The sequence below is a fragment of the Bos javanicus genome, chromosome 20, assembly GCF_032452875.1.
Source record: "Bos javanicus breed banteng chromosome 20, ARS-OSU_banteng_1.0, whole genome shotgun sequence".
NCBI lineage: Eukaryota > Metazoa > Chordata > Mammalia > Artiodactyla > Bovidae > Bos > Bos javanicus.
This window is the reverse complement of record NC_083887.1, coordinates 20,328,520-20,344,054: the sequence shown is the minus strand read 5'-3', so window position 1 is coordinate 20,344,054 and position 15,535 is coordinate 20,328,520. Positions and strand designations below refer to the sequence as shown.

The following is a 15,535-nucleotide window of genomic DNA, read 5'->3' as shown; positions in this document are numbered from 1 at the left end:
GTTAAGTCCCACAGACTTCCTTTGCTCTTTTTCATTGTTTTTCCCTTTCGCTCCTCTGTCTGGATAATTGTAAATGTTCTGAATTCTACACTATTGATTCTTCCTTTTGTGTGGTTGAGTCTGCTTTTGAGTCTTTATTGAATTCTTTGGTTCATGATATTGTTCTGCTCTAGGATATGTTTTTTTGAGGTTTATAATTTTTGTTGAACTTCACATATCGTTCATGCATTGTTTTCTGAATTTTGTTTAGCTGTTCGTTCCTGTAGTTCACCAAACTTTAGAAGTCTGTTCTAATTTGTCTGACAGGTCATAGATGTACATTTCTTAGGTGTCAGTTATTTGAGGCTTACTAATTTCCTTTGGACTGCAAGGAGATCCAACCAGTCCATTCTGAAGGAGATCAGCCCTGGGATTTCTTTGGAAGGAATGATGCTAAAGCTGAAACTCCAGTACTTTGGCCACCTCATGCGAAGAGTTGACTCACTGGAAAAGACTCTGATGCTGGGAGGGATTGGGGGCAGGAGGAGAAGGGGACGACAGAGGATGAGATGGCTGGATGGCATCACTGACTCAATGGATATGAGTCTGAGTGAACTCCGGGAGTGGGTGATGGACAGGGAGGCCTGGTGTGCTGCAATTCATGGGGTCGCAAAGAGTCGGACACCACTGAGCGACTGAACTGAAGTGAACTGAATGTCCTTTGGTGGTATTGTGTGTACCTGATTTTTCATGATTCTTAATTCTTTACATCACTATCTGCCCATTTGAGTGAACAGTTTCCTCATGTAGAATTATAGGTTCTCTCTGGCAGAAGAGTTCACCAGTCAGCTCAGTTTGGGTTTCCGGGCGTCTGTTGGCATCACCGTCGGTGTGAAGCCTCTGCCCATGCCCTGAGGTTGGGGGTGGATGTGTGCCGCAGGCTGAGAATAGTTGGACTGGACTGCTGGCTTGTTTCCCTGTGCAAGCAGGACTACAGCATGCGCTCTGCATTTCCCTGGGTTCTTGGACTGTGCTTATTACACAGTTGTCTTGGGTACTGTGCTCAGCAGTAGCTGGTGCTATGAATTAACTTCCCTGGCACGGTGGGGCAGCAGGACATACCCAAGAGGTGGTACGGCTTATTGTTTAGAAACCTGAGTCTGTCCAGACGGTACACTGAATTCCCTGGCCAAATGGGGCCACTTGACCTTACTCTCTGACATCAGGAAAAGCCTATCTATGGGCTATGTGCTCTGTTTAAGTGCCACTGTAAGCAGGACTTTTGGATAGGCTACACAGCTCCCCTGTGCTCTGGTTAGGCGCCCTGCTCAGGTGGGCTGAAGGCAACATTCAGCAATGGGTAGGGCTATGAATTAGTTTCCCTCCCCTGATGAAAAAGGAGAAGTGGATCCAAGTCTGGTCTTATCTCAAGCCAACCCACATCCCAGTTTCCCAAGCTATACAGGACCATGACTGGCTTTGCTCTGGGGAAAATCAATTCTGCTGTCATACTCTCTACTCAGGTGTTGTTGGGCTATGCAGCTTCTGGGTATTCTGGCCAGCCTTTTTGACTTGGCAGTACTGGGAGCTACATTCAGGAGTGAGCTAGGCTGCGACTCAGCTCTCATGCCTGGGTGGGAGAACGCCAGGTTACAGAACAAGAAGGCTCTTTGAAGACCTGCATCAGGCAGAACCATCCCCTGGTCAGACTGCACCACCACCTTGGCTCCAGAGATGAGCAAAGCCACTGGCTGGGACTGCTACTTGGGTGCTTCAGGTAGGAACTCAGTCTGTCAAGATCCAAGTGCTTGTTGCTGTGAGCCTATCCCTGCTTCTCCATCACCAACAGATTCCCGGTGGTCAAGCCTTGCAGATTTCCTCGCCGTCCCTTGTGGGATGAGTCTGGAATGGAGGCTCCCAAGAAGCAATCCGCATATGGGGGAAGCGGTATATTTACCCCAGGCTCTCTCTTCCCACTGGAGGAAGTGCCAGCTCTTGGTGTGGTGCTGCACCAGCCTGGGAGGAGCAGCACAGTCGGTGTGGAGCTGCTCCTCCTGCCCTGCTGATGCAGCCTGTGCTGGCTCTCTGGGCTGCAGGGGTGCTCCCGCCTCCCACATGTTCTAGGACTTTTCTCAGTGGTGTTTTGTCACATGGCTGGTTGTCAGTTGCTCTCCTTGTGAAGGAATGAAGTCAGGAATGACCTATGTCATCATCTTGGTGATACCACTCCAGAAATCTAGATTTTTAAAGGTCAGCTCAAAACAAAATGTTAAAAGTCTGCACACCAGATATCACATACAGAAGTCTCTGTCTTAAAGAGTAGGTTGGATTGGGAAGATGGGAAAGGATGAGGGACAGTGAGTCAAAGAGATGACTCACATGGGCAAAACTGCAAAGGGCTTACTTTGAGTCTCTTCAGCAGATGGGGAACGGACAAGCAGGGCTGAGTGGAGGGTGCCGGGTGTTTTGACCGAGAACGATGAACCATGGCATGGGCAGCTGCTACATCAGCAAACTCAGATACTTCTTTCCCTCTCTGTTGTTGTGCTGAGCCTTTCCCACATATGAAGTGTGTTAAGCTAATGTCTGGGGAGAGAAGGACCAGGAGGGAACCTCTACATTGAGCGGGATTTGTCAAAGGCACAGAATGATCCTTGCACAGTTTCAGCATACTAATAAAACAGGAGAAAAGCTAACGTCCAGTTAGGCCTGGCTAAGGGCTAGCATACTTGACCTTTTGTTTTAGTAAAACGAACCTTTGGCTGAACTCCTATTCTCCAGCTTTGGTCTGCTTTCTGTGGAGCCTTCTTCAGGTAAGTGGGTCAAAATCCTCATCAATTCCTCTAAAGTCTGTCTCCAAGCTGGGGCCCAGCAGGGAATGAGCTAATATCGTAGCTTGGCCTGCTGCTCAGCAGTCTCAAGTTCTGGCCCAAATGTCACCCACCTGGCAACAGAATGACCTTTCCTTGCTGCTCTGGTTCATTCCATTCCACAGGAAGGGGAAGACACTGAAACCGCAACTAGAATCTGGAAACAGAAAGTCTTCTCATTTAGGAGTTTGGAAATAGAAACCTATGGACAGATCACAGATTTTTAACAATGGGAGATGAAAAGGATTTACTGCACTATGATTTTTATGGAATGAAAGAACAGTTGCAATTTTTTTTTTCTCTCAAACTGAAGTTGGAGATAGTCATAGTGCCCCAAATGGGGTTGAGGTTTTTCCTAGGGGTGAAAAAAGAAAACAATTCCCCAGAATATCTTACGGAAACAAATAGTATTTCACACCATGGCATAGCCATTGATGCATGGGAATAAGTCATTGCCTATAAGAGTATTTTAAATGCATTAAATAAAAGGCTGAGAAGGTGGTAGTTAAGTGCTCAGTATTTGAATAGTGATTATTACCACTAATAATTACAAGGGGAACAAGTCTCTTGGGAGTGCTGGGACACTTCAGTACTCTTCAGGTGCCAACAGGGAGCCTGCCTGGCACCCACTACTTTGATGAGCAGTATGCTTTCGGCCTAAAGCTGCCTTGTGTGGGTACAGTACCAGGCTTCCCTGGAACCTGGCACTCACGGGACCCTCAGGGAGCCAGGTAGAGCAGGCCAGCAACCAAGCTGAGTGTGCTTCGTGTTCCTCATGTTTACCAGGACGTATTCAGACGTCCTGTACCATAAGCTCTGTCGTCTCCACTGAGGCTAGAGCAAAAACAGTGACAAATACCTGTTTGAAAGGTTTGTGTTGAGCAAGAGGTGATATTTTCTGATTGATAGAATCCTCCTCTATGAGTGGAATGGTTTCCCCAGTAGGGCCTGGAGATTCCTTCTGGAGTGATCTCTTATGGAAAACATTCTCATTCATTTAAAACAGTGGTTCTTCATCCATATGTATACATATATACTCTATTTTTGGGATTTCCTCCCCATTTAGGTCACCACTTCCCTAGAGGCTCAGACAGTAAAAGAATCTGCCTATAGTGTGGGAGACTTGGGTTCGATCCTGGGTCGGGAAGATCCCTTGGAGAAGGAAATAGCTACCCACTCCGGTATTCTTGCCTGGAGAATCCCATGGACAGAGGAGCCTGGTGGGCTACAGTCCATATGACTGAAAAAGTCAGACAGGACTGAGCAACTAACACTTTCACGCTTCTCACTTTCACTTGGAGCACTAAGCAGCGTTCCCTGAGCTTTACAGTAGATGCTTCTTAGTTATCTATTTCACACATAGTGCCAATAGTGTACACGTCAATCCTAATGTCCCCGTTCATCCCACCGTCTGCCCACCTTGGTGTCTGTACATTTGTTCTCTATGTCTGTCTCTGTTTGTAAATAAGATCATCTGTGCCAAATGGATAAAACAGTGACAAATATATCATACAGCTCAGTGATGTAATGCACATACAATGCATTTCACCCATTTACACTGTTCAGTTCAGTGGTTCTTGGTATATTCACAGAGCTGTGCAACCTTTAACGCAATCAATTCTCATCACCCCAGGAAGAAACCCCATGCTCATTAGTATTCACTCCCTATTTCTCCTGACTATAGTTTTGCCTCTTTTGGACATTACATATAAATGGAATCATATAATATGTAGTCCTTTTGTCTGACTTATTTCACTTAGCATAATATTTTCAAGGTTTATCTACATTTTAGCCTGTATCAGTACATTTCATGGCTGAAAGGTATTCCATTATATGCATTTTCTACATATTATTTATGCACTCATCAGTTGATGGACACTCAGGCTGTTTTCACTTTTTTATTAAACTATTGCTATTCTAAATACTTCTGTGCAAAATTTTTGTGGACATGTTTTCACTTCTCGTGCTAATGTACCTAGAAGTGGAATTGTAGGTTATACAGTAAGTATGTTGAACCATTTGAGAAACTGTCAGAATGTTTTCCAAAAAGGCTGCATCATTTTACACTCCCATCAACAGTGTATAAGGATAGTGAATCTTTTATAACAAATTTGTACTCTATGACCTCCATTTTGCCTATCCCCAACCCTGCCTCTGGCAAGCACTAATCTGTTCTCTGTATCTTTGAGCTTAACCCTTTTTTATTCTACATATACATTGGATCATAGTATGTGTCTTCCCTGTTTGACTTACTTCACTTAGCATAATGCCTTCAAAGTCTATCCATGTTGGTGCAAACTGCAAGATTTCATTTTTATGTGACTAAATAATATTCTGTTCGCATAGACAATACACATATATACACACATATATGTCACATTTAAAAAATTCACCCAATCTGTGTACTCTTAGGCTGTTTCCATGTCTTCAGTTCAGTCGCTCAGTCATGTCCAACTCTTTGTGACCCCACGGACTGCAGCACGCCAGGCCTCTCTGTCCATCACCAACTCCTGGAGTTTACTTAAACTCATGTCCATCAAGCCAGTGATGCCATCCAACCATCTCATCCTCTGTCATCCCCGTCTCCTCCTGCCCTCAATCTTTCCCAGCATCAGGGTCTTTTCCAATGAATCAGTTCTTTGCATCACTTGGCCAAAGTATTGAGTTTCAGCTTCAACATCAGTCCTTCCAATGAACACCCAGGACTGATCTCCTTTAGGATGACTGGTTGGATCTCCTTGCAGTCCAAGGGACTCTCAAGAGTCTTCTCCAACACCACAGTTCAAAAGCATCAATTCTTCAGCACTCAGCCTTCTTTATGGTCCAACTCTCACATCCATACACGACTACTGGAAAAACCATAGCCTTAACTAGACAGACCTTTGTTGGCAAAGTAATGTCTCTGCTTTTTAATATGCTGTCTAGGTTGGTCATAACTTTTCTTCTAAGGAGTAAGCATCTTTTAATTTCATGGCTGCAGTCACCATCTGCAGTGATTTGGGAGCCCGAAAAAATAAAGTCAGCCACAGTTTCCACTGTTTCCCCATCTATTTGCCATGAAATGATGGGACTGGATGTCATGATCTCTGTTTTCTGAATGTTGAGCTTTAAGCCAACTTTTTCACTTTCATCAAGAGGCTCTTTAGTTCTTGTTTGCTTCCTGCCATAAGGGTGGTGTTATCTGCACATCTGAAGTTATTGATATTTCTCCCGGCAATCTTCCATGTCTTAGCTATTACAAATAATGCTGTGAAAAACATGAGGGTGCACATGTGTTTTCCAGTTATTGTTTGTTTTCTTCAGATAAATAACCTGAAGTGGAACTGCTGGATCATACAGAACTTCTATTTTCAATTTTTGGAGGAACTCCATTCTGTTTTCCACAGTGGCTATAGCAACTTATTCCCATCAACAGTACACTAGCATTCCCTTTTCTCCACTTTCTCACTAACATGTGTTATTTCTTGTGTTTTTGACAACAACCATCCTGACAGGTGTGAGGTGATGTCTCATTGTGGTTTTGATTTTCACTTCCCTGAGATTTAGTGATGCTGAGATTTTTTGTTGTTGTTGTTATCAATACTGTATAGGTTGCCTTTTCATTTTGTTGATAGTTTCCTAGAAGCTTTTTAGTTTGATGGAGTCCCACTTGTTTATTGTTGCTTTTGCTGCCTCTGCTTTTAGAGTCAGATGTAAAATATCATCACAAAGATTAATATTAAGGAGTTTACAGCTCATATTTTCTTCTAGGAGTTTTATAGTTTTAGGTCTTACATTCAAATCTTTTATCCAATTTGAGTTAATCGTTGTGTATGGGGTAAGCTAGTGGTCTGGTCTTACTCTCTTCCATGTGATTGTCCAGCTTTTTCAGTAGTCCTTATTATATATTTTTGGCTTCTTTGTTGTAAATTATTCAACCACACATACATGGCTTTATTCCTGAGCTTTCTTTTCCACTGATCAGTGTGTCTACTTTTATCTCTCAAAATAGTGTTTGATTACTATATGTGCTTAGTTGCTCAGTCATATCTAACTCTTTGTGACCCTAAAGGGCTGCAGCTCCTCTGCCCATGGGATTTTTCAGGCAAGAATACTTGAATGGATTGCCATTTCCTTCTCCAGGGGATCTTCCCAACCTAGGGAAGATCTTCTCCAGGGGATCTTCCCAACCTAGGGACCGAACTGGGTCTCCTGCATTGCAGGCAGATTCTTTACCACTGAGCTGTCAGGAAAGTTCCCTTTGATTACTGTAGCTTTATAATATATTACCAGTTTGAAATCAGGTAGTATGTTGCCTTTAGCTTTGTTCTTGCTTAAGACTGCTTTGGCTATTTCGGGGAATGTTTTGTAATTTTATGTAAAATTTAGGATTGCTTTTTCTATTTCTGTGAAAAGTGCCATTGGAATTTTGATAGGGATTTTCACCAGGTCTGTAGATTCCTTTGGGTAGTATGGACATTTTAACAATATTCTTCTAATCTATGAAGATCTTTCCATTTATTTGTATCTTTAGCTTTTTCCCATTGGTGTCTTACAGATAAGTACACCTATCTTTCACCATCTTGGTTGAATTTATTCCTAGGCATTTTATTCTTTTTTAATGTAATTGTAACTGGGATTTAAAATTTTTTTTCTGATAATGTTATTAATGAATAGAAAACAAAACAGATTTTTATATACTGATTTTGTATCCTGCAACTTTACTGCTTTTGTTTATTCTTCAGTTTTGTGATAGAGTCTTTAAGGTTTTCTGTATTTAGTATGTCATCTGCAAGTAGTTACAGTTTTACTCCTTCCTTTCCCAATATGGATGTCTTTTATTTCCTTTTCTTTCCTGATTTCTCTGGCTAAAACTTCCACTACCATGCGGAATCAAAGTGGCAAGAGATGGTATTTCTGTCTTGTTCCCGATCTTGAGGGAAAACTTTCAGCTTTTCACCACTGAGTATGATGTTAGTTATGGGGTGGGCATATATAGCCTTTATTATGTTGAAGTACAGTCCTTCTATATCCACTTTGTGAGTTTTATCACAAATGGATGTTGAATTATGTTAAATGCTTTTTCTGAACCTATTAAGATGATCATGATTTTTATCCTTCATTTTGTTCATATGTATATTCTGTTGACTGATAGCAGATGTTGAATCATCCTTGCATCCCTGGAATATATCCCACTTGATCATGTTATATAATTCTTTCAGTGTATTGAACTTGGTTTGGTAATATTTTGTTGAGGATGTTTTACATCTATATTCTTTAGAGATACTGGCCTGTAATTTTCTTGTTGTATCTTTGTCTCATTTTGGTATCTGGGTAATACTGAACTCATAAAATGAAGCATTAGAAATGTTAGTATTAATTCTTCTTTAAGCATTTGATAGAATTCACCAGTGAAGCCATCTGATCCTGAGCTTTTGTTTCTTGAGAGGTTTTTGATGACTTATTCAATTTCCTTACTAGTATTTGTTCTGTTCAGACTGTTTCTTCATGATTGAGTCCTAGGAGATTGTATGTTTCTAGGAATTTCTTCATTTCCTCTAGGTTGTCCAATTTGTTGGCATATAATTGTCCATGGAAGCCTCTTACAGTCCTTTGGGTTTCTCTGCTAGTGTCTCTCTCTCATTTCTGGCTTGAGTCCTCTCTTTTTTTCTTGGAGAGTCTAGCTATAGGCTTGTCGTTTTTGCTTATCTTTTCCAAGAATCAGCTCTTACTTTTTTGTTTCTATTTGATTTATTTCCACTCTGATCTTTGTCAATCTTTCCTTCTGCTAACTTTGGGATGTGTTTGTTCTTTTCTAGTTTCCTGAGCTATTAAGATTATGAGTCTTCTTGTATTCTTAGATTCTCAGACATTATTGCTAAGAATTTTTGTTTTTTGGTAAAACATGGTAAGCTTTATGTCAAAGCATACAGTCTAGCATGTGCCACACGTTGCCAGAGCTCAGTTCATTTTGCAGAAGTGAAACTCTATACCTGTTTCGTGACATCTGTTTTTCTGCCCCCCGCCCCTGGTCCTTCACTTTCAGTCCCTCTGAATCTGGCTACTTTGTATTTTTTGTCACTAGTTTATTATACATGGCATAATTTCAAGATTCACACATGTTGTAGCACGTGTCAGAATTTAAGACTTAACATTAGTCCAGTGTATGTATATACCACATTTTGTTTACTCATTCATCAGCTGATAAATTCTTAGGTTAGCTACCACCTTTTGGCTACTGTAAATGATGCTGTAGTGAACATGGGTGTAGAGAGGCTAGTGAATCTTAACCTTTCATGTACATAAGAAACCACCTAAGGAGCCTTTTAAAATGCGTGCTTTAAGGTCCGTCTCCTTACAACTCCCGTTTAGTATGTCTGAGGTGAAGTTTACAAGTTTTTAAGTACTTCAGGTGATTCTATTGTAGGCAGACGTCTAGTGGTACGAAATCAGGATAACATCCTTTGGACAGCAGAGTGAAAGCGGTTTGTACCACCTCTCTTTGCTTCCTTGCCCCGGCACAACATTAAATGCACCAAATATTGCATTATAGAGGGCCCAGAAGGAGAGAGAGAAAGGGCCTGAGAAAATATTCAAAGAGATTATGGCTGAAAACTTCCCTAATGAGGGAAAGGAAACAAGGAAAAGGAAAGTCACCCAAGTCCAGGAAGTACAGAGAGTCCCATACAAGACAAACCCAAGGAGGAACATGGTGAGACACATATTAATCAAACTGACAAAAATTAAATACAAAGAGAAAATATACAAGCAACATGGGAAAAGCAACAAATGATACACAAGGAAATCCCCATAAGGTTATCTGCTGATTTTATACAGCTCAATGTATGTTCTGAACTATAGTGCAAGGCTCATCCAACTTGAGAACAGTGCTGTCTGTGCCAGAGAGGAATCAGAATGGATGATTAGTGTCTGTGGTTAACTGAAAGTGTTCACTGATTTGCTGATGAAAACATATGTGCTGCAGTTATTAATACTGAATGATGTAGTCTGAGGGACAGATGTCCAAAGCTGTAGGCTTAACCAGGAACCTATTTATTGGGAGATCTCTGTCACCCTTCACAATCAGCTTGCAGTGTGACCTTGGGCTACTTATTTATCTGCTGAACCACTGTCCTACTTAATAAATTGGAAATGATCTTCAAAGTTTTATGAAAAAGACTATTTCCTAAGGATCACTGGCTGAAGTGCTGGCTCTCCAATTATTGTGCGTATGGATGGGGGGTTAAATATTTCTAAGAACAAGGGCATGTTGCTATTGCTGAAGTTGAAAAGTGAAAGTGTTAGTTGCTCAGTCGTGTCCAACTCTCTGCGACCCCATGGACTGTAGCCGCTAGGTTCCTCTGTCCATGGAATTCCACAGGCAAGATTACTGGAGTGAGAAGCCATTCCCTTCTCCAGGGATCTTCCTGACCCAGGGATCAAACCCAAGTGTCCTGGCATTGCAGGCAGATTCCTTACCGTCTGAACCACCATAGTTGAAGTTAGTATGATACATTGAGAGGTAATGGCCAGAAAATCTAACAAGGATTCAGTGGAAAAATAAAGGCTGAAATGTTAAGGATTTAGTCCACAGGCTTTCAACACCACGGACACACATAGGTGTGGGGTGTAGTCTAACACAAAGTTGCCTGGCTGAAGATACTGATTCCCCTGGAGGGAAAAGTATTTATTGCACAGTAAACTTGCTTTGTTCCCAGGTGGCACAGTGGTAAAGAATCTGCCTGCCGATGCAGAAGATGCAAGAACGGTGGGTTCAATCCCTGGGTCAGGAAGAGCCCCTGGAGAAGGAAATGGCAGCCCACTCCAAGGTTCTTGCCAAAAAAAATCCCATGGACAGAGGAGCCTGGCAGTTTACATCCATGGAGGCGCAAGAGTCAGACATGACCTAGCAGCTAAATAACAAAACTGCTTTGCTCTGAATCCAAATAACTATATGTTAAAATAATGATGTTGATTTTTATCCTGAATATCTCATTTTATGACAAACAGCTCATGTGGTCAGTGAGAGGAGGCCTAATTTCCAGAACCTTTCACATATTTCTCTATAGACATACAGCTGTCCTGATGGCTACCTTGATGAACCTTAGGCAGCATAAAATACCAGAGTATCTTTGGGATCATTAAGGTGTTTCACTTAGTTCACTGGGAGTGTTAAATCTAACTTTTTAAATTGATGGAAGTCTGTTATATCAGCACAGAACTTCCGATTCTACTGGAACCAAATGGTAGCCTCTGCAGAGTATCTGCAGGTGCTGGTGAATGTTCATGTATATTTAAATGCCCACTGTGCCATTACTGCCTGGTCAAGTAAATGTCTGAGCAAAGTATTCAGCCATTTTGTGCCTCCATTTATTTCCTTACTGATAATGTGGAGAAAATACTGGCACCTGCCTCATAGATAAAACGTATAAAGTGCTTTAAATACTACTGTTCTACAGTAACTATCCAAATGTTTGTTACTCTTACTGTTGTTTGAGCGTATTCTTTAATTACATAATTATTATATAATTATAGCATTTTCTGGTTTTCTTGGCACTTTTACATTTATTTTCTCAATTGAGCTTAATGAGAGACAAATGTCATAAATAAGGATCATAAGAATAAAAACATGACTTTCTCATGATCATAAAGCCAGTAAATATTGCTCCTGTGGCCAAATCATCCCTCTCACCATAGGATGGTCCCTACTGCAGCCACGCTGGATAAATGGAGGGCTATTATAATGTGGTGGTCTGTTCCTGGGGTTCCAGGCGACAGTCCAGACACTGAGGGCGCTCTGGCTGCTGGGATTGAGAGTCATTTTACTCACCTCAAGTTGTACACCAGCAGTAGCGTGCATCTCAAAGCCCAGATGAAAAGAATCACAGTTGGCAAAGGTTTTCATGGATTACTGTTTGTTTTATAATGGCCACATCTTTTATGATACCCTTCAATTTCAGTGCTTTCTCCCAATCGTGCTAATAAATAAAAGACATGTCACAGAAGAGAGAAAATTAAAACCTTTGGAGAAAAGAAATTCTGTACTGTGGTACAAATTACCCTCCTGTTAAAACTGAGAAAATCCCCACAAGGATACAAATAGTTCTGACATCTAGGCAAGTGAGGATCTAAGCAATCACTTTTTTTCCAAAATCTGGATCACACTGTTGAAAGGTGAATGAGCTAGCCCAATAGACTGCAAATGTTAGAGAAGAGAATTCTTGTTAAGCCAGATAGCATTTTCTGTAAAGAAATGCAGAATTTAAGAGAGCTACATAAACACTATCTGGAGAGACAAATGAAAGGGAAATAAAAGCCAAAGAGGGCTTGAAATATTCACTTCTATTTTATAAAACCTGTCTTAACTCATGCTGTTCCTTCAGCTCAAATCCTGTGGTTATTCACATTTAACAATCGACTACACAGTAACTAGAGAAATTCAAGTTCAGACATAGTCATCGATCTTAACCAAATCAGAAATTCTCACAAAAATTCCTTGTTGTTGTGTATCTCTAATAGTGCTTAAGAAAATAAGTATTTCTAGGTTATAAGAGCAGTTTTGACACAGATGCAAAATATTAATCTGTTTTTTCTCATTTGGCCTCAGGAGCTGGGATGAAATCACATGATTTAATCACTCTGAATCCATGTGGTTCCTCAGAGATAGGGACAGATGTAACCAGAAGGATTTATAGGGTGTAAAATTCAGAATGGATTAGGAAAGCATTTCTGTGTTCAGCCCAATACATCCTAAATCAACATCCCCTGAATGAACCAGAGCAATCGCTGGCTGACCTAGTGGGGAGGTTGTCATGGCAACTGACTCGCAAGCTCAGCCAGTGGAATGTGGCTGCAAACAATGGAGTGATAAGATTGCCTTCAGAGCAGAGTACTGAGGCTGCTTCTGCCCAGGTAGTGATGTATCAGTAGAAGCGTGAAACTCCCACTGCATTTGTCTACCATCTCGCACTTCTGGCAGCTCATTTGAATTTATCGTGTCCTTTCCCAGATGTTGATAAAAACACTGCTGCTGACAGACAACAGCAGCTCTGGAAAACCAGCGTCAGTAGCTAGATGCAGTGGTATACAAAGCCCTGGAGTGCTGTTAGATTAACAGCACTCAAATTTCCTAGAGGAGGTTGAAGCACACTTCAGGTAAATCCAGTGATTCTTTAGCGCCACCTTGTGTCCAGTGAAATACTGGACATTTACCAAAGGCCTACCCTCCAATGCTTCACTAGGACAGACACGGAAAAAGTTAGGGCTACACTGTGGGAGTCCCTTTCACAGCAGAAAACGAACATGATGTTCTTCTAAGCCTCAAATTAATGAAAAAATGAAAATAACTTTGGTAGAATCCGAAATGAAGAAAGAAAAAAAAAAGCCAAATAACCCCAGTCTTAGAAACGATTAGAAGCTACACGGTGATCTGGGGGTGGGGGGAAGAGATGACATGGACTCTGTGCTGAGGATTCTTCATGTTACTATTACCAACTCTTGCCAAGGTATTTTTTTGTCTAGAGAAGAATAAGGTGCAACGATCACTAATTCCACTTTGTACTGCTGTTCCTGGTTCATGGACAGCAGTATGTTCACATGACACCTCACACCTATCTCTCACCTAAACCACATCCACCAGTCACTGCCAGCCTCCCATGGCCACGTCCCATTTAATTTGAGCACACATAGGAAATGATCAAGCTGTGTTTCTGTGTGTTTCTTCCAGGATTTGAATTTTTTGAAACAAGTGCCAAGGATAACATTAATGTCAAGCAGACATTTGAGCGTCTCGTGGATATCATCTGTGACAAGATGTCCGAGAGCCTGGAGACAGATCCAGCCATCACTGCCGCCAAGCAGAACACAAGACTCAAGGAAACGCCTCCTCCACCGCAGCCCAACTGTGGCTGCTAGTGTCTCCCGTACAGGCAGCGCCAGAGGGCTTGGTTGCTAAAAACAGCATTTATAAATGATTGATTAGCCTTCATTTATACTGCCTAATAACTATTTGAGGGAAATCTTTGCTGTCAGTGGCTCGAACATGCATTCAATTCTGGGGAGAGTCCCTGTGTTAATATGTGGCGAATATGTGATCTTAACTTTGTAAGGACTATCCATCTATAACCATCTGGTATTTGCATGTGATTTGTTATTGTCTTCTAGACTTTTTGTTTCAGATTTCTTAGATTAAGCTACTGCTGGGACTTCTGATTATAATTTCATACAACTGACTTTTGTGCCATGGGTTCAAATTATGCGATTCACTTGTAGGTATGATAACCAAGAATTTGGTTGTGTGTGTGGTATGGGCAGGGGATGATCGTAGGATACCTTATTTGCTTTACTCTCAATTGAAAAAATCAAGTGGAAATATTACTCATGATGAGGGAGACTTGTGAGTCTGATTGGTTTATAGTTCAGGTTTCTATCTTTCAATGTTATTAATAACTGAGAAGATCACTGACTATAAAGAAACAAAAATATTCTTTAAGGCCCTCACACATTTCCTAAGAGATGAATATTGACTTGACTGGAACTAGATTTCAACAGTAGTTTTAGTTTGGATGTTTAAAAAAGCAATTCCTAACCCAGGACTGCTCCACCCAACATTCTAAATATTTGAGGGCACTGACAGACTGAAGTGTCTGTTCAATGTCTTATATACCAAGTATCTTAATCCAGACTGATAAGTGTAGGATTCCAAGGCCTGAGTGTCCCCCATGGCGTATACCACCACAACTTTCTGGAACCATCATCAACCCTTGGAACAGAGGTTAAGTGGAAGCTTGTTAGAGTCTCTCTTCCCATAGGATGTAGACTTGCTTCCCAAACCACTGCCTTCTGCTCACACCTTCCCAGGTTTTTTTTACCTGGTTAGAAGTCATTTAAGTAGTATCTCCATGGTTCTCAGGTTGAAGAAAAGCAACTATCATCTCTAATCTTTTTAACTCCAAGTATTTATACTTTTAAGGTATATCCCATTCTGTAAGCCTTTATCCACGCTTAAGGGACTCAGAGGCCACTCTTTGGAGCTGAGGATTACAGAAATATCTTAGGATGCCATAAGCAAATTGAAGAGAGAAAGGAAATCATTTGAATACCCAGATTCTTTCTCCTAAATTTCTCGAAGACCTTATACAGTGAACAAGAAAACCAATCCCACCGGCGAGTCTAAATGAGCAAAAAAAAAAAAAAAAAGAGGTATAGTATCTGTATCACTGCCCAGCATGGTTCACAGCTAGGACTTTAAGAAGGGACACAACGGCATATTTGTAAGGACAGTTCCATTAGGGGAACGTTCCTCTCTTGTGGTGATCATGTTAAACATTGTTTTCTCTTTTAAAAAATAGAGAAACTTCCCACAAAATGTTGAGTGCAAGATGTTTAAGCCAAGATATTTATAGGTGCATATATATATATATATGCACTTATAAGATATAAAGATATAAAGATGCATATATCTAAAGAGGTCTCTGGAGAATAAATGCCTGCAAGTCAGGGAAGTAGAGCACATATATTACTAGTAAGTTAGAAGATGAAAATTACAGGAGAAAGTATTTGGGCTCTCTTAAGCATATCCACATTTTATTATGTCTCATCTTCATAGCTTAAAATCTACTAATTGGCAGAGTAAGTTTTCACTTTGGCACTCTGCAGGGTAGGCCTTAGTGAAGACAGAATAAAATCTTTATTAGATTTTAATAGGG

At 41.1% G+C, this 15,535-nt stretch overlaps 1 protein-coding gene across 2 annotated transcripts in view; it reads left to right on the top strand.

Moving 5' to 3' along the window:
* The window catches only part of RAB3C (RAB3C, member RAS oncogene family), a 292,748-nt gene extending 278,775 nt beyond the window's left edge, over positions 1-13,973 (top strand). For both annotated transcript variants that reach the window (XM_061393470.1, XM_061393469.1), the window contains exon 5: positions 13,555-13,973. In XM_061393470.1, the coding sequence (XP_061249454.1) occupies positions 13,555-13,742 (188 nt within the window). In that variant the 3' untranslated portion in view covers positions 13,743-13,973. The remainder of the gene's footprint in view (positions 1-13,554) is intronic.
* Positions 13,974-15,535: the final 1,562 nt, after the last annotated feature.